General features: G+C 41.8%; 1 protein-coding gene across 7 annotated transcripts in view; it reads left to right on the top strand.

The window, feature by feature from the left end:
* Positions 1-6,690: 6,690 nt before the first annotated feature.
* Positions 6,691-22,736, top strand: part of HNRNPD (heterogeneous nuclear ribonucleoprotein D) — a 20,537-nt gene continuing 4,491 nt past the window's right edge. For 5 of the 7 annotated variants that reach the window (XR_010139741.1, XR_010139740.1, XM_063723493.1 and 2 more), the window contains exons 1-4: positions 6,691-8,147; positions 10,014-10,070; positions 21,579-21,747; positions 22,408-22,569. Coding sequence is in view for 4 of the 7 variants with exons in the window: in XM_063723493.1 (XP_063579563.1) it covers positions 7,915-8,147; positions 10,014-10,070; positions 21,579-21,747; positions 22,408-22,569 (621 nt within the window). In the remaining 3 variants the exon portion in view is untranslated. The remainder of the gene's footprint in view (positions 8,148-10,013; positions 10,071-21,578; positions 21,748-22,407; positions 22,570-22,736) is intronic. The other 2 variants (XR_010139742.1, XM_063723492.1) reach the window with 1 other exon arrangement.

Raw genomic sequence — 22,736 nt, 5'->3', positions numbered from 1 at the left:
AACTGCAACTCCTGCAAACTAAGTGGGACAATTATAAACTTAGCAGCTAAAAGAACCTTAAAAGTGGCTGGATAGGCCAGGTGCCTTTTTCCAGGCCTGCCCCTGGACCAGTCAGCATGCACTTCCTCCTGCCCATGGACCAGTCAGCATGCACTTACTCCATGCTGAGCCCATAAAAACCCTGAACTCAGCTATACTCAGACTCTGGTCAGGACTGCCTCCCTGAGGATAGGAGATACCCACTTCAGGTCTCCTCTCCACTGAGAGCTGTTTGATATCCCAATAAAGCTCTTCTCCACCTTGCTCACTCTCCAGTTGCCCGCATAACCTCATTCTTCCTGCATGTGGGACAAGAACTTGGGACCTGCCAAATGGTGGTAGCAAAAGGAGCTGTGGCTGCGGGTGGGAGCTAAAGCGGCTGTAACACTTTTCTGGTTGGCTCACTGAGCTGCAGGCAGTGACATTCTCCCAGACTGTGGGAGTGAAGAGTGACAACCCTTCCAGGAGCCCAGATCTCAGGATTCCCCAAGCCAGAGCTGTAACCCTATAGCCTTCCTGTCTTCTGCTGGCACTGGGTGGCTGCCCCACACAATGGGAAGCAGTGGTGGGGCTGGGCCAGTCCAGGAGCCACAGGCTGGAGCAGGGTGGCAGCACTGAAAGAGCTGTTAACACAAATGGGCTGAAACATGCCCCCCAACTCCCCGCGCTGTGGGTGACAAGGAGAGAAGAGCTGTGGCCCTTCTGGGAGCCCAGACCTCAGGGTTTCGAGCTGGGGCTGTGACATGCTGTAACACCCTCTTTGGGGTTCTGCGGTTCCTGGTGTCTCTGAGCTTTCAGGTGCCACTATGTTCCCCTCGTCCAGATGCTGGTGCCTGCAGTGGAAGCCACCTGCAGTACGTGTTGTCCAGCTGCAGCCTCGCATGGAGTCAGTGCCTGTGCTGGTGCCTGGAGCTGCCCACCCTGCTGCAGCAGCCAGCGTGCTTGGCTGTACACAGTGGCCAGACTCCATGCTCACTCACTTACACACCCCTCGCTGCTCCGTGCATGGCTCACCCTTGGCAGGCATGAGATCAGGGCTGGTAGTGCAAGTGGAGTGCAGCCTGCCGGGCCACGTGGGCGGAACGGAACAAGCCCAGAGGGCATGGTAGCAGAGGCGCCACCAACCGCAGAGCTTTCCGGCTGGCAAAGAGACACCCAAAGGATCCTGTGACATTATGGACGAACGCTACCTGCAGTAGCTAATCAAAATCTCATTCCAGAACTTCAGAAAGGGGTAGAAAATGAAGGAAAAAATACTGCATTGGATGAAAACGCTAGTCTGAGTCTTTACTGGAAATATTACCAATATTAATTCAAGTCTTTCTTATTTAATTTTGAATGATCCCTTATTGTCACTAGAGCGTGATTTTTCTTTGCAGAAAAATATCCTTCTAGGAAAAATAAGCAAAGTCACATGACCACATGTAAATAACACCCTCTTGTAGATTTGTCTTCTCAGAAGAAATTAACCAAGAAAGGCTAAAAAAAATAGTCAATTCATGGCCTGGCGCGGTGGCTCACGCTTGTAATCCCAGCACTTTGGCAGGCCGAGGCAGGCAGATTACTTGAGCAGGAGTTCAAGACCAGGTTGGGCAACATGGTGAAACCCCACCTCTACAAAAAATACAAAAATTAGCCAGGTGTGGTGGTGCACATCTGTGGTCCCAACTACTTGGGGGGCTGAGGGTGGGAGGATCACTTGAGCCCAGGAGGTTAAGGCTGCAGTTAGTTGTGACTGTGCCACTGTACTCTAGCCTGGGCAACAGAGCGAGATCCTGTCTCAAAAAAAAAAAAGTCTTTTTATGATAGTGCCCTTTTAACTCATCTCCCTGATGTCCTCCCACAGTCCACCGTCCACACAGCATCCATTATCTTCCACTTAAAGTCACATCATGTTCTTCCTCTGCTCAAAACCCTTCCATGGTTTCTCATGACTTTGATAATAAAAGTAGAGTGCTAACCACAGTTTACAAGACCCTGAGTAAGCTCATTACTGGATACCTCTCAGGTATGATCTATTATACTTGCTTTCCTTCACTTTAGCCACACTGGACTCCATTTTTCATTGTAAGCACAAATCACGCTCCTGCCTCAGGTGTACCCTTTGCCTTGTAAAGTCTTCCCTAAGCTAAGTATATGGTTTTCTCTCTTACTTTCTTCAGGGCACTACTCAAAAAGTTATTTCCTTGAAGAGTTTTCTCTGATGGTCCTATAGCACATATCCTATGTGTAGCACTTTATTTTTTTCTTCCTATCACTTCCTAAAATTATATTACATATCTATTTGTCAGTCCTTTGTCTCTGCCACTAGAATGTCAGCTCCATGAGACCAGAGACGTTGCCTATTTTGATCACTGTTATATTTCCCAGTCCTAGAAATGCACGTGCCATTAATGTGTTGCATGGTTGAATGTGAATAACTACCTAGAAATTACCCCAGTATTTATGTTCTACGAAGCATTTAGATGAATCAAGATATATTTTGGAGGTGGGAGGAGTTGGTGATTGATTGGATGTGGGGGGTGAGGGAGGGGGGATATCAAAGATGATTCCCTGGATTTTGGCAGGAATATATGGGTGGGTGGAGCTGTCATTTACTGAGAAGAGGAAGACCAAAGAAGCAGGTTTGTAAGGAAAGTAGAGTTCAGTTTTGGACATCTAAAGCTTGACATGCCTGTGAACATTCAAGGGGGGATGTCAAATAGGCAGTTTGATATGTAGGTCTGGAGTGAGAGGAGTGTATTTCCTTATTATTTCTTTTTTAAAGAGATGGGGGTCTCACTGTATTGCCCCAGGCTGGGCTTGAACTACTGGGTTCAAGGGAATCTCCTCTCTCAGCCTTCTGAGTAGCTGGGACTACAGGCGTGTGATCAGCTTTGTCTGAATTCTTTTTTGAGCTACGTTTTAAAAAACTGTATCTAAAAGCAAACTATTGACATCCTCATGAGTAAGCAGAACTGACTCTACAGTATTAGACTTTATTGCTGAAGTAAAACCCGACTTTTCAGAGTTGATAGGGCTTCTATTTTCTGAATAAAGTGAAGCTTCCTGATAACCAAGGGATATGAAAGAGAATGTTCACTGCATGGGCAATTGGTCACTTCACGTAAAGTCACAAACCAACTCTCCAACAAAATGCTTAAATCCCACTGATGGTGTTCTGCAAACACGTCCAGATAGGTTATAGGCTGTTTAACATGGTTGTAGAAGCAGCTCAAGTATGTGTACCTTGTATAAAAAAATGGGTTCTTCGGCTGTTTCTTCCACTCTGTTTATTCTAGGTTGCCAACTGGCATACATACCCTATTAATACTTTAAAAATCTGAACATAAGGGAACCTCCTGCTGCGTTTGTAGACTGCACCTAGCAGATGAAAATTATGACTTCCTTGGCTTAAGTGTATGCATCTTGTTCTAGGTAAAAGTGATTCCAGTTTAATTCTCAAATGGACTTCATTTTTGGCCTTTTACAAATACTCTAGTTTTTGCTGCAGAGAATAATTGCTTTACAAAGGCTAAATTCAATGACGATCTAGCATTTTAGTGTGTTATCTGAAACACACTGGGAATCTCCTAAAGCAATGGAATAGGTCATGTTCTGTACATTGACAGGGGATATTCCTTCCTTCTAGTGTTTGGGGCAAGTCCAATACAGCATCTCCAGCCACTTAAACAATTAAGTGTTACCTATGAATGTGTAACAAAAAGTTTCGTTTCATTCTCAAGAAATTTCAAACATCCATCACCAGGTCATTTGAAGAAGTGTTTTTTTTGTAGTTGTTGTTTTTGAGACAGGCTCTTGCTCTGTCGTCCAGGCTGGAGTGAAGTGGCATCACTGCTCACTGCAGCCTTGAATTTTGGATTCAAGCAACCTTCCCACCTCAGCCTCCTGAGTAGCTGAACCACAGGCTCACGCCACCACATCCAGCTAACTTTTCTTTTTTTGAGACATAGTTTCACTCTGTCACCCAGCTTAAGTGCAGTGGTGCAGTCTCTGCTCACTGCAACCTCTGCCTTGTGGGTTCATGCAATTTTCCTGCCTCAGCCTCCCCAGTACCCAGGATTACAGGTGTGCGCCACCACGCCCAGCTTATTTTTGTATCTTCAGTAGAGATGCGGTTTCCACATTGCCCGGGCTGGTCTCGAATTCCCAGCCTCAAGTGATCCACCCACCTCGGACTCTCAAAGTGTTGGGATTATAGGCGTAAGCCACCGCACCCGGCAACAGAAACAGGTTAAACACAATGCAAGGCGTCCCTGGGTGGGCAGGAACTGATTTTTAAAATTTTTTGTAGAGATAGGTTTTGCTATGTTGCCGGGGCCGGTCTCAAATTCCTGGCTCCGCCGGGCGCGGTGGCTCACACCTGTAATCCCAGCACTTTGGGAGGCCGAGGCGGGTGGATCACGAGGTCAGGAGATCCGAGACCATCCTGACTAACACAGTGAAACCCCGTCTCTACTAAAAATACAAAAGAAATTAGCCGGGCGTGGTGGCAGGCGCCTGTAGTCCCAGCTACTCCGGAGACTGAGGCAGGAGCATGGCGTCAACCCGGGAGGCGGAGCTTGCAGTGAGCCGAGATCGCGCCATTGCACCTCCAGCCTGGGCAACAGAGTGAAACTCCGTTTCAAAAAAAGAAAAAAAATTCCTGGGCTCAAGCAATCATCCCTCCTTGGCCTACCAAAGTGTTGGGATTATAGGCATGAGCCACAGCACCTGGCCAAAAGTATTATTATTATTTTTTAATGCCAGAGATGAAATGAGATGGTGTGGAGAGGAGACTTTCAAGTCCCTGGAAGAACACCTAGTTTGCCTGAAAGCCCCTTAATCTAGCAAGTTGGACATACCTATTATTTTGTCATTCAATAATTCAACTGGCAATTACATAGTGTGGATATACTGCTGCTGTGTTTATGTGTGTGTGAGAGTGTTAGGGAGGGAGGGATACGTAGAAGACACTGTTTTCTAAGAACTCATGGTCTAGTAGAAAACAAGAATAACAGAGGTAAAGATAAACGGCTGTGAAAAGGGATGATTAATTCTGCCTCAGGAAGCCTGGGAAGACTTCACATAAATAGTAACATTTGTTTGTTTTTGAGACAGGGTCTCACTCTGCCTTTCTCACTGCAGCCTCCACCTTCCAGGTTCAAGTGATCCTCCCACTTCAGTCTCAGGAGTAGCTGGAACAACAGGAACCACCATGCCAGGCTAATTTTCTGACTTTTTGTAGAGGCAAGGTCTCACTGTGTTGCCCAGGCTGATGGCCAACTCCTTGAGGAAAGCAATCCTCCTGACTTGGCCTCTCAAATTGCTGGATTACAGGCGTGAGCCACCACGCCTGCCAGAAGTTAAGTGAGTTCCAAGAATAATATTGCGTGGATGCAGGAGCACATACTGGATGTAGAGATCTTGGCCATAATATCAAGGGCTATCAGTGGTATGGACATCATACATCCTCATAAAGCATGTAAAGGTGTTAGCTTTAAAATCATTCCTAGGTTGTATGGAATTTTTGACATAAATTCTAAGAATTCCAGAAGCTCCTAAGCTACATGAGAAATCAAAATGAACCTTTTGGAAAAGTCACTATTACCAAAAGGTGGGTATGTCTAATGATATCTTAAGATCAAAATAAACGACAATTACCCTCACTTGAAGCCAGAAAAGATTAAACAGACTTCCCTTCAGTCAATCATCTTAGTTGTTTCTAACCCGGAATACATGGTTTGAGCACCATACCCACTTTATCCTTTGCTAATATTCTGGCAGGTGGAGACAAATGTGGAGTCACTACCACTTTAAGGTAAACATTCTTGGTATTACCTTTATGTGACTTGATTATTACAGGAGTTTGGTAAGATTATATTTTTAGGACGTTTTCAGAATTTGACCTGTATTCTTTTTAATTATTCTGTAATGTAAATTCTACTAACTTGATTAATAAAACTTATTTATAATCTTCCTTTGAGATTTTTGGATAGTGTCCAATTAATACAAATTCGTTTAACTACAGTGGGAAATACTTAAACTTTTTTTTTTTTTTTTGAGACGGAGTCTCGCTCTGTCGCCCAGGCTGGAGTGCAAGTGGCATGATCTCGACTCCCTGCAATCTCCCCCTCCCGGGTTCAAGCGATTCTCCTGCCTCAGCCTCCTGAGTACCTGTGATTACAAGTACCGGCCACCACGCCCGGCTAATTTTTGTATTTTTAGTAGACACGGGGGTTTCACCATGTTGGTCAGGCTTGTCTCGAACTCCTGACCTCGTGATCCGCCCGCTTCGGCCTCCCAAAGTGCTGGGATTACAGGCGTGAGCCACCGCGCCCGGCCCAAATACTTAAACTCTTAAGGTTTTTGCTGGATTCTGCAAACTCGTCTTTGTTTCCCCCGTGCCCGAACACTTTAATTAAACAGGCAAATAATTATTTGTTGACTACAGAAGTACCTAGAAGCTTCATTTTCTTCTAAGGATACTGCCGGAAGCAGCAAATCCCAAAGCCCGAATAATCCAGTCTCCAGCAGAGGCATCGGGAGTTTTTAACAGGTGTATAAAAAGTAATTTTATACACCTTAATGAAACGCCTAACGGTGTTACAAAAAAAGAAAAAAAACCACACACACACAACAAAAAACCCAAACCCGAACTCATAAACCTCGTAAAGATGACTCACAACATTTATATGTTCTATGTACAAGGGCTAAAGAACATTAAGCGAACCCTTGATTTAACACACTTTCCAATTATTAGTAACGTAAAGGAATCATGGTACGTTTTAGGATCTTTAAACAACAAAAGCAAAGCAAAAACAATGTTTTCCTTAAGATATGCAAGTTACCTGCTTCTTCGACCAAAAAAAAAAAAAATTTTCAGGAGAAAAGCAGGCAAACAAAAATCTTACTTGGAAAGCCAAATCTTAAAAAGCCCTATCGGCCCAGCGGCGATAGACGAAAACCTCAATGTCACCCGGTCCCGGGCGGCGACGGCAGGGAGAGTAGCTGCGGCAATCAGCGCGCGCGCGGTCCGCTGCGGCGCCTGGCGCTCCGCGGAAGTCCGGGTGAACAGAGCCAGGGGAACAGGGTTGACATCTCAGGGCTAATTCCCTTCTTCGGTGCGTACATCCAGGCTTAAGCCGCCGCACAGTGTGAGCCTCCCCTCCCCCACCCGAACGCCGCAGCTGCACGGGGCACCACAGCCTTCGCAGAGGTGCAGCCACACCCCGGCCTGACGCTGCTGCTCCCGCCGCTACTGGAGTGGTGGGGAGGGGCCAGTGGACTCCAGGAATCCTCGGAAGGGCGGGGGCGGAGGCAGGGGGCCCCTCTAGCCGCTACTTCGAAACAGCACTCCTTGTTCTCGATGGTGCCCGCGCGACTGTCTTAGCTCACGACACTTCCGGTTCCTTTTAAAGGCCCCCAAGGCTGTGCAACGCGGAGCGTCAGAGGAAGGTATAAAGGGGAGCAAGAGGGCGGGACCGACGAGGAAAGGGAAAAAAAAAACTAGGGGGAGAGGGGTGGGGGGACGCGCGAAGGGCGCGCTCTCGCGTCACGTGACCGGGACGCGCCGTTCTTCCGTCGGCCATTTTAGGTGGTCCGCGGCGGCGCCATTAAAGCGAGGAGGAGGCAAGAGCGGCCGCCGCTGGTGCTTATTCTTTTTTAGTGCAGCGGGAGAGAGCGGGAGTGTGCGCCGCGCGAGAGTGGGAGGCGAAGGGGGCAGGCCAGGGAGAGGCGCAGGAGCCTTTGCAGCCACGCGCGCGCCTTCCCTGTCTTGTGTGCTTCGCGAGGTAGAGCGGGCGCGCGGCAGCGGCGGGGATTACTTTGCTGCTAGTTTCGGTTCGCGGCAGCGGCGGGTGTAGTCTCGGCGGCAGCGGCGGAGACACTAGCACTATGTCGGAGGAGCAGTTCGGCGGGGACGGGGCGGCGGCGGCGGCAACGGCGGCGGTAGGCGGCTCGGCGGGCGAGCAGGAGGGAGCCATGGTGGCGGCGACACAGGGGGCAGCGGCGGCGGCGGGAAGTGGAGCCGGGACCGGGGGCGGAACCGCGTCTGGAGGCACCGAAGGGGGCAGCGCCGAGTCGGAGGGGGCGAAGATTGACGCCAGTAAGAACGAGGAGGATGAAGGGTGAGTAAGGGGCATCCCAGGATAGTCAGGCCCAACTAGTCCCCCTCCCCCTCCTTATTCCCCCGCCATTAGGCCTGGTTCCCGCTCTCAGCCCGTTCTCCGGGCCCCCATGCAGCCTCCTTGCACTGGTCTCCCCTTTTCTATGATGGGTTCCCCGGACCTTCATTTCCTTCTTCCTTTGCCTGCTTATCGCCCCCCTCCCCCATCACACACGTTTCCACCTTTAGCCGTCACCATGCTGCTCCTCGGCCCGCCCTCCTTTCCTCCCTCGCCATGGGTCTCCTCCCACCGACTTAGCCGCCAGGATTTTTTCCCGCCTGTCGTGGGGTACCTTTTTTCTTTCCATGCTGTCCCCTCTTTTTCCCTTTTCCTAAAGTCTTGGGGATAAAAACGCAGACAGACACAAACAGCTTCCCTGTTTGTGTTACTAAGGTTTATTTGGTGCTTCTCCACCATCCTGAAACGATGCGATTGTTTATAAGCACATGTTTTGGGGAACGCGTAGGCTGTCCACCTCTGCCTCTCCCTTGTCGGCCTCAGGCCGAATGTTTTCTTGGGATTTTGAATAAGTTTCGCCTAAGGACTTACTCATTTTCTCCATCATACGCTATCGCACAATGGCATACTCCTACAGGCCCTGCATTTTGACAGGCAGACCAAATTGGGTCTGGTGAAATGCTCCGACTTTCTTGTTGATACATAGGTTTTGCTCCGCGGGCTCTGGTTAAGTTCCTAGTCGATGGGGCCTGCACTTGACTGGAGCTGTTCCTATCTCCGGCCTAGTACCTACCCTTCCCCCACCCCACTGAGTTATTCTAACCGCGCACCCTTTTCGCGCCCTCAGCTATTGGGTTCCCCAACTATTAGTACAGATTGTACGTTACTTTTTATATGCAACCTAATTTTTTACAACTCCCAGCCCCCTTTTTTTCCCGGTGCCCAGGATCCTGTTTTGGTGTCTTGATTTCTGTTTCCCGCCCACTAAGGGAGGCCTGTAGTCCTCTTAAGAGAAACAAATCCTGTAATGTGCTGTGGGATACTTTTTTTTTCTTTTTGGTGCAAATTTCTTAGTATTAACTTGCTTCCTCCAATTGAAATAACAGTTGTATATACTACCTAAATCTGCATTTAGTGTATTAAAATGCAGCATTTGGGATTGGGAACATAATACGGGAGTTAGCAGGAGGGACTAAATCGGGGTTCTTCGTTGAGTTTTCTTAGCTCCGATTACTGAGCGATGATCGTGGGTTCACGCTTCCATTCCTTTTTGTAATGGGGAGGGGTGTGTGTGTGTCTGAATTTTTTTTTTAACTGTAAAGAGAAAGGTGTTGGTGGATATAACAAGATGTCGCTTTAATCCAGTATTAGAAAACATGATTTCCTTTACTGAGAAAGAGCCTAGGATTTGGAGGGAAAGTTGGGAGGGGAGAAGCACTTTGGAATATAGGGTTTATTAAGCCCAGCCTAGGCAGATTCTTGTCAGGCTGTTTGATGATAGTGCTGGTTTTGGGGGAGTGGTGGTGGGAAGGGAAACAAACTTTTAAAAATTAAACAGAACCAACTCGAATTGTATATAGCTTATTCGAGAAAGGAAGATGTTAGATATTTGGAAACTTAAAACCTTTAACATTTTGGTTTTCGTTTGCTGAATTCTGTTCTTTGGACAGAGGCACCAAAATGATTAATTGTATAACTTCCTGTTTGGGGCAGGCTTTCTGTTAGCCCTGATAATTCAAATCGCAAAGCAGCTGACTTTATAGTTACCTACTGTTGAAGTGTAAATGAATTAAAGTTTTTAACCCTAACAGTGTCAAAAACTAAAACTAGAATTTTGATTGGTTGCTGTACCGGTTGTTAATTCCCTAGCCATTCAAACTCCTCCCCACGACACTCTGAAGCAGCGACGGCACAGCGGGAAGAATGGTAAAACTTTTAAATTTTATTTCTGTATTATAAAGGTTTCAGTAGTCATAATATGCAGAGGCTGTGTATTGGTTAGTTTGCCCATTGATCCCCAGGAAATTCTAGACCATAGTACATACAGTAGGTTTGTACCTGGGATATATACCTTTTTTAGGCATCATGTGTAATCTTTGGGCAAAATTGATGCCGTTACATGGTATTTGGTCTGTGGTAATGCATGTAGTTGCAGTTTGGCAATTTAAGCTAAACAATTAACGATATTTTTATATCGAGCAAGAAAAAATATTACCGTAATCTTCACATTTGATTTATTTTAAGATGAAAAATATTTTTGTTGGAATTCTAAGTTTAATGGCTAAATATGAAGACTCCTTGATATAAAATATTGTGTTTAAAATATCATGCATGTTATACTGAAATATTCTGGAGATGTCTGAAGCAGTTCTTTAAGCAGCACTGTGTATTATGGAAAAATGTTTGTCTTTTACCTACCATATTTGTAAATAGACCTTTAATAAGAATTGTGTGTGTGTGTGTGTGTGTGTGTGTGTATATATATATATACTATTCAAAGGTGGGCTAATGTGGCTTTCCACTACAGCTCTTACCAGATTTTTTATTTTCAGTGTGATTTGGCTGGAATATTAATAACAGTTGGTTGACATGTATTCACAATTGCATGACTTCTCTTTGGAGGCTGGTAGGTTGAGTATTGTTCTTTTTATCCATCCTTTCCCCTCCCCTAAATGTCAGTCTTTCTGCCTTTAGGATTATATTTGAATTTTCAGGGGTTTATACACCACCACTGGAGAGTAGAAGGCCACTAACTTGCAGGCAGTTAACTTATATCTTTACAAGCTATATTCTATTTTAAGAGTCCATTTAGAGTAACATTTAAAGATTTGCTTATTACTGTATTCTCATCCACTGAAATCAGTCCAGCTTTACGTTGGAGAAAAAGCAGACGGGAAACAGGCAAGGGGAAAAGCAAAAAAGAGGGAAAAAAAGACTGGGGTCACAGTTTCGATGAATGTTATTCCCTGTATTTGGTGAGTGGTGGGCACTAGCAGCTCAATTTCACTGCTAGCTAATAGTGGCAAATTAAGATTAAACTATAAACTAACTATTTGACATTACTCCATTGTGTATTTTGAATCTCATGTAATTGTTTCCAGTAATTTGAAATGACCATAAACTTAAATTTGAAGGTCCGTGTTTTGACTCTTTGAAGTAATTACACTTGACCTGCTACCTAAAACGATGTAATATTACAGCTTTTTTGAATAATCTCAGGAAAAATGGAGAAATGTTTATATTCATAGTTAATAAGCATTTAGATACTGACCAACTGTCATTTACTGAAAATAAAATTTTACCCAGGTTTATTTTATTTTATTTTATTTTTGAGACGGAGTTTCGCTCTTGTTGCCCAGGCTGGAGTGCAATGGTGTGATCTCGGCTCACCGCAACCTCCACCTCCCAGGTTCAAGCAGTTCTCCTGCCTCAGCCTCCCAAGTAGTTGGGATTACAGGCATATTCCACCACGCCCAGCTAATTTTGTATTTTTAATAGAGACGGGGTTTCTTCATGTTGGTCAGGCTGGTCTCGAACTCCTGACCTCAGGTGATCCGCCCGTCTCGACCTCCCCAACTGCTGTAATTACAGGCGTGAGCCACCGCGCCTGGCCTACCCAGGTTGATTTTAAAATTACACTTAAAAATAATGTTCTCATTTTTAAGGGGTCTAATATTTGACTTTTCTTAACTTTCCAATTATGCAGCCCTATCCTGTTCCAGACGTTAAGGCATTCTTTTTGAATGAAAAACTTTCAGACTTTTTTTTTTTTGGTGTCTGCACTTCCCACCGTATCTGTCCCTTTCTCTTTCTCCCATTTTGAGGAATATTATAAGGGCAACAGTTTTATAGTCTCAATATTGAGGGTAAGACTGGTTAATAGATACAATATCCAAATTGAATTTATTAAACACAGTTCTGTGTGCATTTCCTTCTACAAATCTGAGAATAAAGTGATTACAGTTTCATCCTAAAATACTTTAAAAATCAGTTGGTTTTAGAAATAGGTTTTTTTCCTTTTGCATGTAAGAATGGACAGCTATTTTTAGGAAGGCATGCCTGTTACATCTCTAGTGGATGTTTCTACAGTTTACTATGGGACTTTAGAATAAGTAATTATTTCCATAGTATGCCCTCCTGAGTTAAAACTTATCACTCTTTCCAACATTAACATCCGTAGTTTTTACTTATAAGCATTGGAATTTCTCATTTTACTTTGTGGTGTGGACCCATTCTGTTCTCTGCAGTGCTGCAGTTCATTTGGGGTAGGTACTTTAAAATTACTTAGTGTCTGGCAAAGTATACATGCCATGTAGCAAGCTCTCTTGAGGGCAGAGTTTTTAAAATTTAAAAATCAATGGAAACTACAATGTTGTGTTAACTTTGAGATAGTTTTGCAAGGTAGGTACATAGACTTTCCTGCATTGGATTGGGTAGGAAGCAAAAAAGTCCCCCCATTCACTTAGCCAAAGTCCAGCAATACTTCTTTAATAACAGGACAGTAGATCTGGTCCTGTTAACGGTTAGTATATAATGAGCCCAAGTGTGATTCTTCCCATTTGGGAATTTTGTGAATCCTGCTGTAGGTTGTCGCCTGTCTAATTATAAAAGACTAGGCTCATGTTTTTGCTTTAAATGTTTGAGATTATGGTCTTATACCTTAGTGCTTCTGGGGCAATCTGAGCATTGTTTGCTTTGTAAAATAATTGCTTTTAGAGTAGTTTCTTGCCAAATTTACTGGCCTTTGTTTCAGTACAGTTGGGTTTACTGTATGTAGTAAAGTTGAGACCCTGAGTAGATTGGTCTCAGTGTTAGCATTCTTGGGAGCCTTTGACAAATTTCCCGAGTTAAAAATTCCAGAAATTGATGCCCCCAGATCTTTAGATGAACATTTAAGGGAAGAGTATTAAATGCTTTTCATTGTAAATTTTCAACTATTATGAAAGATACTAAAAATAATCTCGTTTTTTAAGTTTGGAATTGGGAGAATGTCATTGAAGTTTTTCCGTGCTTGTTTTTGAGATACACATACTTTGCCTTAAATTTGGGGTTTTTTCCCTTAAGCCATGTGACCCCTTCTACAAACTCAGTGTATGTTTTTAATATTTCCTGGGTACTCTGCCATCGTCCTAATACATAGTATTAGGGTAAGGCTGCCCTAATACGAGAACATTTTGAGTATACTATTGAGTATACATTTGAGTATACATATTGAGTATACTATTTTGGTGTATTTATGGCCAACATGAAGGATGTGATTAGTTTTAGCCTTCAAGTCATAATACATGCCATGCTTGAAAGCATTTAAAAAGGAATAGAGTAATAACTTTTTTTTTCCATTCCACTTGGAAGCTGTGTACCTCAAGTGTGTGCACATTTACAAATGGAGTGAAACATAACTTATATTAGTCCAAGCTTGATTTGACTTCAGTTCTGCTTCAACGTTTTAGTAGATAGGGCAGTGAACTGGATGCTGAAAGCGTGGGATTTCTTTCTGTTGCTTCACTTCCAACAGTGTGGTTTCAGGTAATACGACATGTTTGTTACTTGGTTTGCTGATCTATGTGTTGGAAACAGTGCTCACCACAGGAAGATTGACTACATAGCCTGCTTTCATAGCTTGTGTGTATTTATCCAGTGCCCTAATAGTTGATACTGCCAGTGATTTACTCCTGTGGAGTAAAGGTAAGCATGTTTTAGTTTCTGGAGTATTATATTGTACGTTGGAGCTAGGTATTTAAGAATATTTGGGGGTGGGGAGGGAAGACTCCAATTTACTGGTGGTGTTTGGCCAGTAATCAAGGTGACAGTTTAAGTATTGGATCTTGCACTGTAAACTCCTGCTTATCTAGACTTCAGACTACCACAGAGCCCACACAGCCAGGAAGTCTGTCTCCCCATTTAGTCTTATGAGTAAGATAGATGAAGCCATGAGAAAATATACTCAAAAAGCAACCAACAGACAATGTCATGGAATGAATCTCCTACAGATTTTTCCTTACACTTTTGAAAAGTAACATGATTTTAAAACATTGGAAAATTCATCAAGGTACAAATCATTTTCTGACTTTAGCGTTGATACCTAAATTGATTTCCAGTACACAATTTTATAGAATTGTGAATATGTAGTAATCTCAGTTAACCAGAACCTTAACCTTCAGGTTAAGGAAAATACTTATTCCTTAACCTCTAGGTAAATGGGAGTTTACCTTACAAAGCTGATTGAGAGCTTATTTAAAATGTAAACATACAAGATGTCATTGCTTCCTTGTAGTGAAGTGAAAAAAGGGAGATATTGGATTAAGCATTTAAAGTTAATTAAAGTAGTGGCTCGTGCCTGTAGTCACTGGCTACTCAGAAGTCTTGAGGTATGAGGATCATTTCATGCCAGGATTTCTAGACCAGCTAGGCAACATAATATGACCCCTGTTTCTTTAAAAAAAAAAAAAAAAAAAAAAAAGCTAGCGTGTTGGGGGGTGTGCTTGTAGTTGTAGTTCCATCTACTCAGGAGGCAGAGGCAGGAGAATGTGTTGAGCCCAGGAAGGAGCTCAGGGCTGCAGGAAGCTATGATGGAGCCACTGCATTTTGATAGTGAGACCTGATCTCTTAAAAAAAGGTGTTTTATTTTTAGGCCAGGTGTAGTGGCTCACACCTGTAATCTCAGCACTTTGGGAGGCCAAGATGGGTGGATCACCTAAGGTCAGGAATTGGAGACCAGTCTGGCCAACATGGCGAAACCCCATCTCTACTAAAAATACAAAAATTAGCCCGGTGTGGTTACACGCGCCTGTAGTCACTCAGGAGGCTGAGGCGGGAGAATCACTTGAACCCTGGTGGCGGAAGTTGCAGTGAGACAAGGTTGCACCACTGCATTCCAGCCTGGGCGACAGAGCAAGACTCCGTCTCAAAAAAAAAAAAAAAAAGTTTATTTAAAAAACTGTCATGTTGACCGGGCGCCGTGGCTTATGCCTGTCATCCCAGCACTTTGGGAGGCCGAGGCAAGCGAATCACCTGAGGTCAGGAGTTCGAGACCAACCTGGCCAACATGGTGAAACCCTGTCTACTAAAAATACAGAAATTAGCCAGGCATGATGGTGGGCATCTGTAGTGCCATCTACTTGGGAGGCTGAGGCAGGAGAAGAGCTTGAACCCGGGAAGCAGAGGTTGCAGTGAGCCAAGATGGCGCCACCACACTCCAGCCTGGGCGACAAAGCGAGACTCCGTCCCCCTCGCAAAAAAACTCATGTTTCATTTATTAGATGTTTATTTTTTAAACTTTGCTTTTTAGTAGTCATTTAGTTAGGTTCATTCTAAAGTGTGAAGTAATGAGATTTAATACAGAGAAGTCTTTTTGAAAATGTTTGGTCCATTGTATATTAGTCTTGAATAAATGGAATTCTTTTTCACACTTATCTTGAAAATGTCATATGTAGAAAGCTGGGGGAGAGGAATACCTGTTCTTTAGTGATGGGGAAATAATACCAAAATTTATATTTTTATTGACTAAAGTGTTTTTTGGGGAAGATTTGTTATTGGCTAACCTTAATGTCTCATTAGTTTTAAATAGTTAAAAAAAGTGTGCTGGGTGCGGTGGCTCACGCTTGTAATATAGCATTTTGGGAGGCTGAGGTGGGCAGATTGAACCCAGGAGTTCCAGACCAGCCTGGGCAACATGATGAGACCCTGTCTCTACAAAAAAAAAAAAAAAAAAAATTAGCCGGGCCTCGTGGTGTGCACCCGTAGTCTCAGCTACCCAGGAGCTTGAGATGGGAAGATTGCTTGAACCTGGGAGGCAAGAGGTTGAAGTGAGCCAGGATCACACCACTGCACCACCGCCTGGCAATAGAGCGAGACTCTGTCTCAAAAAAAGTGGTTTTCATGAATTATATACCAGATCAGATCTAAAAAGGCTGGTTAGTATTTGAACTCGATGAAGGCTTGTCAAGCTGTCTCCCAAGGTAGTTTTCATGCAACTTGTAAAATACCCTAATGTGTGATATTATCTAGCTGCATTGTAACCTCTTCCCTTCCCCTTAGGTAACTAGTGACTTAGCTTTAGTTTGTCATTTAGGATTTTAGAAGAATAATTATGATGGATAAAATACTGGAAAAATTCAGTTAAGGATTAATGGTGTGCTTGAGTAACATTACTTTAAAAGATGACAGTGATTGGTCATTTATGTTTTATACCTGAAATGTATATCAGGTTGACATTCTGTTGTATTTTTTAAACTGTCAGAACTTGTTATAAAGCCATGTATGTAAGATCATAAGTTGTTAGGAAGTGTTTAAAAGTTAAAGGATTGGCTGGGTGTGGTGGCTCATGCCTGTAATCCTAGCACTTTGGGAGGCTGATCGCTATGTCCAGGAGTTCCGAGACTAGCCTGGGTAACAGAGCAAGACCTTGTCTCTAAAAAAGTAAAAATAATATGAAGTTATAGAACACACAAAAAGAATACTATTCCAAAATTGGGAGTGAGTATAATGGCTAACTTTTTACCTTGAATAAGGTGTTTGACAATAAAGACTTGTTAGGGGAGATATCTTAGAATAAAATACTTAGTATTGACTGGGAATGTTAAAAACCTAGTGACCTAAATAGTCCAGAGAATAAGTTTATTGATGGGGAAAAGCTAGGATTACTAAATCGGAACATTTTCCACCAGCCAGGATTACTCCATGTATATTGCCTTTTATGTTTTAAATTATTCTTTACTAAAATTACTGGCATAAATGTAGGGTAGACCAAGTCATCAAGGTGATTTTGGAAGCTACATTTAAAGGGTCTTAGTTGAAATACCACCTAATTTTTAGTTTATATATTTTTTTACATGGACTATTTAAAAATTTCTGGGTTATTTCAAGTTGGCAGCATTGAAAATATTAGAATATGTTTATATAAAACTCATTGTGGCCTTTTCCTTTTAATGTTGGAAAGTTTATAAAGCCTATGCAGCTTTAAAAAATTAAGCCATTAAGTAAATAAAAAATTTGCTTTATTAAATTATGTTTAGATAATGCTTATAATGCTTTACCCCTTCAAAATAGTAACTTCTATCAATCATTTAGGATGTGTGTCAGACTATTCTGTGTCCTCTAAGTGTGTTAACTAGTTTAACCCTCTGCAAATATCTGAGGTATTCTCTTTTTACAGATGGGAAAACAATCTTGGACTTTAATATTTTTTCTTAATGTTACACAATTAGTAAGAGGCAGGGGGCCAGGTGGAGTGGTTCATGTTTGGAATTCCAGCACTTTGGGAGGCTGAGGTGGGCAGCTTGAGCCCAGGAGTTGAAGACTAGCCTGGGCGACAGTAAAACCTGATCTCTGCAAAAAAATGCAAAAATATTAGCCGGGTGTGGTGGTGGGCGCCTGTAGTCCGAGCTACTGTGAGGCTGAGGTGGGAGGACCAACTGAGCCCAGGAGGTCAAGGCTGCAGTGAGCTGTCACGGAGCCACTGCACTGCAGCCTGGGAGACAGAGTGAGACCCTGTGTTAAAAAAAGGCAGCGGTAGGGTTTAAACCCCAGCATTTTGTCTTTATTGCCTCTAAACTTAACTTGCGTTAAAAGATGATAAAATGTCCCACAAAGCAGCCTAAATTCCTGAATGATACTACATATCACTTGGATAGTCATCTATGCTGAGTTGTATAACTTTATGCTTGTCATTTAATTTTACAATTTGGTGTAAGCCAATGTGAAAGCAAGGAGACTTCTATTGAGTAGGTGTTTTAAATTGAATACCATATTCAGCCTTGGGGTGCTGAATATTTAGTTCACAGCTAGGATGAAGAGATTCAACTGTGTTAATAAAATACTGTAGATGAAGTCCTGCATTTAGCCGGGCATGGTGGCGCGCATCTGTAATCCCAGCTACTCAGGAGGCTGAGGCAGGAGAATTGCTTGAACCCGGGAGGTGGAGGTTGCAGTGAGCCTATATCATGCCATTGCACTCCAGCCCGGGCAACAGAGTGAGACTCTGTTTAAAAAGAAAAAAATGTATTTGTAAATGTATATATATACACACACATATATATATATATAAAATCATTACCTTACGCCATCAGTTTGAGGGAGAGCATGTATGCCAACATTGTGGCCACCACGTGCCCATTTTTCCATAATTAAGATAAGCAGACTTTTCCCCACTGTACTATAGAGTTTGGGGCTGGGCACGGTAGCTTCCGCCTGTAATCCCAGCACTTTGGGAGGCTGGAGCGGGCGGATCACTTGAGGCCCAGGAGTTCAAGACCAGCCTGGCCAACGAGGGGAAACCCTGTCTCTACTAAAAATACAAAAATTAAGTCAGGCGTGGTGGTGCAGCCTGTAATCCCTCCCACGGAGGCCAAGGAATGAGAATCACTTGAACCTGGGAGGCAGAGGTTGCAGTGAGCTGAGATTGTGCCACTGCACTCCAGCTCGGGCAACAGAGTGAGACTGTCTCAAAAACCAACCAACCAACCGAAAACAGAAAAAGATGGAATGGAATTAATATGTTCCATTTAGTAAAGATGGAATAGAATTGGTCCAGTTTGTGTTCATTGTAGCATATTCACCTATTTGTTCAGCAGCCTTTTTTTTTTTTTTTTTAAAGCCTAAGCATACCCTGAGAACAACAGCCTTTTTTGATTAGAACAGAAGAAAAAACCAGAGGGTTCTTGGGCTGCCAAAATATTAATACGTTTGTCTCAAAGACGAGCCACTTAGGTGCTTGGTTAGAGACTTCTACTTTACACAGAATTTGAAAAGTTTGACAGCTGGCTACTTACTCTGCAAAACGGAAGGGAGACTTTTTAGAACAGCAACTGGTGATCTGGCAAAAATGAAAAGTAGAACTTGTGAAGAAATGAGATGGACTTGGTGTATTAATAGCTAATTTTAGAAGACCCTGTGGATATTCTAAATTAGCATAATAATGATGTCTGAGCCATAGTGTTAAATTATGATTACTGTATTTGAAGTATAAGAAGGCAGAAAAATGTGATGCTGTTAGAAAAAAATCTCATTTCAAATGGTTGAAGGTTAAAAACAATTGGGGAAAGATTAGAGAGGGCAGGCAGTGCTTTAAGGGAGGTGGAATAATACCTGGCTCCTTATTCTCCAAAAGTGCTGGATAGCTGAAGTTTTTAATATTCTGGATAATTGATATTTGATTATTAGTTTAGGAGGGATAGCATCTTCAGTGAACCCTTGTAGCTCTAAGGTAGGCATATTAAACAACTACCATACTAAAGGTGGGGAGTACGTTTGGAGAGCACTTTGCTGGGCCAGCTGATGATATGCTTAGGTGATATTTAAGAAAATCTGCTTCTTGTCTGAAAAACATTTGGGGCTTCAGAGTAATAATACCACATACCTCATTCTTGGTGTTTTAATTTATTTCTTTGTAATTGTTTTCTGTTTCTTAATAATTTTAAAGTAAGGGTATTTTCCCAATATAAACATTGCTTTTTGGTTAAATAAAATCAAAACTAGTTCTGTCTCCATATCTGAATAGACCAGACAGAGAATTTTCTTGCCTTTCAGCAGCTTAAAAAATGTTTTTGTTAGAACTGTTGTGTTCAGGCTGAAATACTTTCAAAGTTTGTTAGTTATTATTGAGAAATTTCTGGAATAATCATGGAAAGGGTAATTTAATAGTTAAATCTCAACTTAATTGAAGTTATTTCTGTCATGGAACTTGTCATGGACATCTTAGCAAGAGGTCATTGCTTTATAGTCAGTTCTCTTTCTCATTAAAAATATAGTGTCCTCACCTTTACAGGGTGAATGTTGGTAAATAACTTCTGTCTGTGAAGGAAGTATTCTGGACCTGTAAGTTAAAAATAAGATGTTTATAGCAAATTATGTAAATAAAGGTTGTATATTAGAAGGTACACACTATTCAAATTAAAGAAAATGTATATTGAGAAAATAACTCAAATTTCTTCCATGGAATTGGCAAGAAGTAAACATTTCAAATATACAAAACATTATGGGTGTTTTTGTTCATTTGATTATAAAATGCCAAAGTTGTTTTATAAATGCTACTTCAAGCCTGGAAACTTTGAGGAAGTCCTGAACATTAAGCATATAAATGGCCCAGCTCTAGAATACATGTAAGTTGAAAAGCTAACCTGAAGTGGGAAGCGCAGTATATACCTAAGACTTACTCTGCACTGAAAGTTTGCTTTGTCACTAGAAGTAAAACAAGACTGTGGTAGGATAGTAAGATCAGTAACACCTCAGTTAATCAGGTATTTTGGAGGAAGTGAAGAAAGACCCTAATTCAAGGGACAATTAATTGGCCTTTTATTCCAAGAATGGGCCTTAGTGGCAGTATGTTAAAAGCCCACAAGATGGAGATGTTTCCTAATGAAAGGCCTTTAATTTCTTTATAGAGCTGAGTTAGTGTCACATCCCATTCCCCACCCATGACCCTTCCCCAGTTAAAAAGAAGAGAAAATGTTGAGCAAGTCTGATTTGATTCCCATGGTGACATTTTTAGCCGTTACATAACAAATTCTGACAGTTTACCCTTAAAATTAAAAACCTCCAGTCCTGTCTTTCTAAAGGGTAGGAAGAAGGTTAGGTATAGGATAGCTTTTTATTTATTTATTTATTTTTGCACAAAGGGAGCATATGTAAAGCTGCCAGATCTGAACTTTCTGGTGTTTTGCTGTAAAGTTAGTAAGATTTCACCTTAAAATATTTTATTTTGAGTATATACCTTTGGTCTTAGAGTGTCTTGGTGGATTTCTGCTTACCACCCATCACTTTTTGCATTTTAAAGGCTTAAATACTTTATTGCTGGTTAACTGAGGTTCTACTGTAAACGAAATCATCTAAGTTAATTAGTGGATTGTACTTCAATGGATAATTTTCACTAAATTGTTTATATTGCACATTACTTTTGTCTTAAGGACTCAGCACATCAAAAAAATCGGCTCACAACTTAATTGTGAGATGTAGAATTTTCCATTTTATGTGCTAAGAGTTTTGTTAATGAGAGAACTGTTAAAATAGAAAAGGAGCTTCAGCATAGACACCAATGCTGGTTGCTGAGATCAGTGGGGAACTGCATAGCATTTTAACAAGTTTAATGAACATTTGGAAGAGAAATTTGAAGCTAAGATTCTGTTTTTTTTGCTGTTAACTTTTTAATCTAAGGAAAACTTTTATGTACAGTATTTTTACTTTGGGTATACGTTTATCTTTTAGCAAGTTGAAAGACTTAATGTGCTGCTTGCTCACTATTTTGTAATTATTTGGGAGCAGCAGTAATAAGCCAGCTTTTTGGAATAGGATGTTCCTGATGTGTGGTTATGTAGGAAGAATGATGTTTAATATACTGCCCAGTAAACTGGTGCAGTTTGGAAAAGGTGTGTTATTGATGTGGATAATATTTAAGGCAATTTTTTTTAAGCATTTTAATACTGCTTTTTGTCTTTACAGGAAAATGTTTATAGGAGGCCTTAGCTGGGACACTACAAAGAAAGATCTGAAGGACTACTTTTCCAAATTTGGTGAAGTTGTAGACTGCACTCTGAAGTTAGATCCTATCACAGGGCGATCAAGGGGTTTTGGCTTTGTGCTATTTAAAGAATCGGAGAGTGTAGATAAGGTAGTGTGTTACGTGTTCTGATCAGTTAATAATATAAAATATTAACATATGGATAGTTTGATACAATGAGTTTGCCTATTTGTGGTTCCCCCTTTTGATAATATAGGAAGGAAGAATAGTTCTTGCCCCAATACGTTTTATGAAGATAGAGGTAGGTTCAGGAATTATTTCCTGAATAATTTGTGTTCCAGGCTCTGCTAAATTTTGAAATTAACTTTAAAGATACTATAGACTTAAAGATGCCTAGTTAAAAGGATGTGTTTTAGCAGTTCACAGAAGTCCATATTTTGAAATTTTGTTAGGCAAGCAACTTTTAACTGAATCATTATTTTGATCCTGGGCTAAAGGGAAGTAGCAGTCATGTTTGTATATATTGCTAAAGGGAAGTAGGAGTCATGTTTGTATATATTGAAGTTAAAAGGTAATGGTTATCTAGTAATTGGTTAAATTTGTGTATGTCTTACCATTCTTACCTTTAGATTTAAACACTAGTATATGTTAGTTGATGTTACATCACCACCATGACTTGACAGTTTAATCTTGAGCAAGTCAACATATGCTTGGCATTATCTGTATTTGTAGTTATTTTTAAGTAAGTTAATATTCTCTGAACTTTAGTTAAGATATATATTTTTTAAATGAAAACTTCAATTTCCTTAGGTCATGGATCAAAAAGAACATAAATTGAATGGGAAGGTGATTGATCCTAAAAGGGCCAAAGCCATGAAAACAAAAGAGCCGGTTAAAAAAATTTTTGTTGGTGGCCTTTCTCCAGATACACCTGAAGAGAAAATAAGGGAGTACTTTGGTGGTTTTGGTGAGGTATGTTATAAATGTTTTGACCCAGTTTATGTCAAAATTAGTGTGAATGTGATTGTCCCATTATGGACTCAGAGTCACTTGGCTTTTCAAAGCTGTTAGGGTAGATTATGTGATTTGTTTTGGAATAAGGATATTGTAAATACTTTATTAGCAGGTCTTTGAAGGTT

This window comes from Pongo abelii, chromosome 3, assembly GCF_028885655.2.
Source record: "Pongo abelii isolate AG06213 chromosome 3, NHGRI_mPonAbe1-v2.0_pri, whole genome shotgun sequence".
Lineage (NCBI taxonomy): Eukaryota > Metazoa > Chordata > Mammalia > Primates > Hominidae > Pongo > Pongo abelii.
This window is presented reverse-complemented; position numbering and strand designations above follow the sequence as displayed.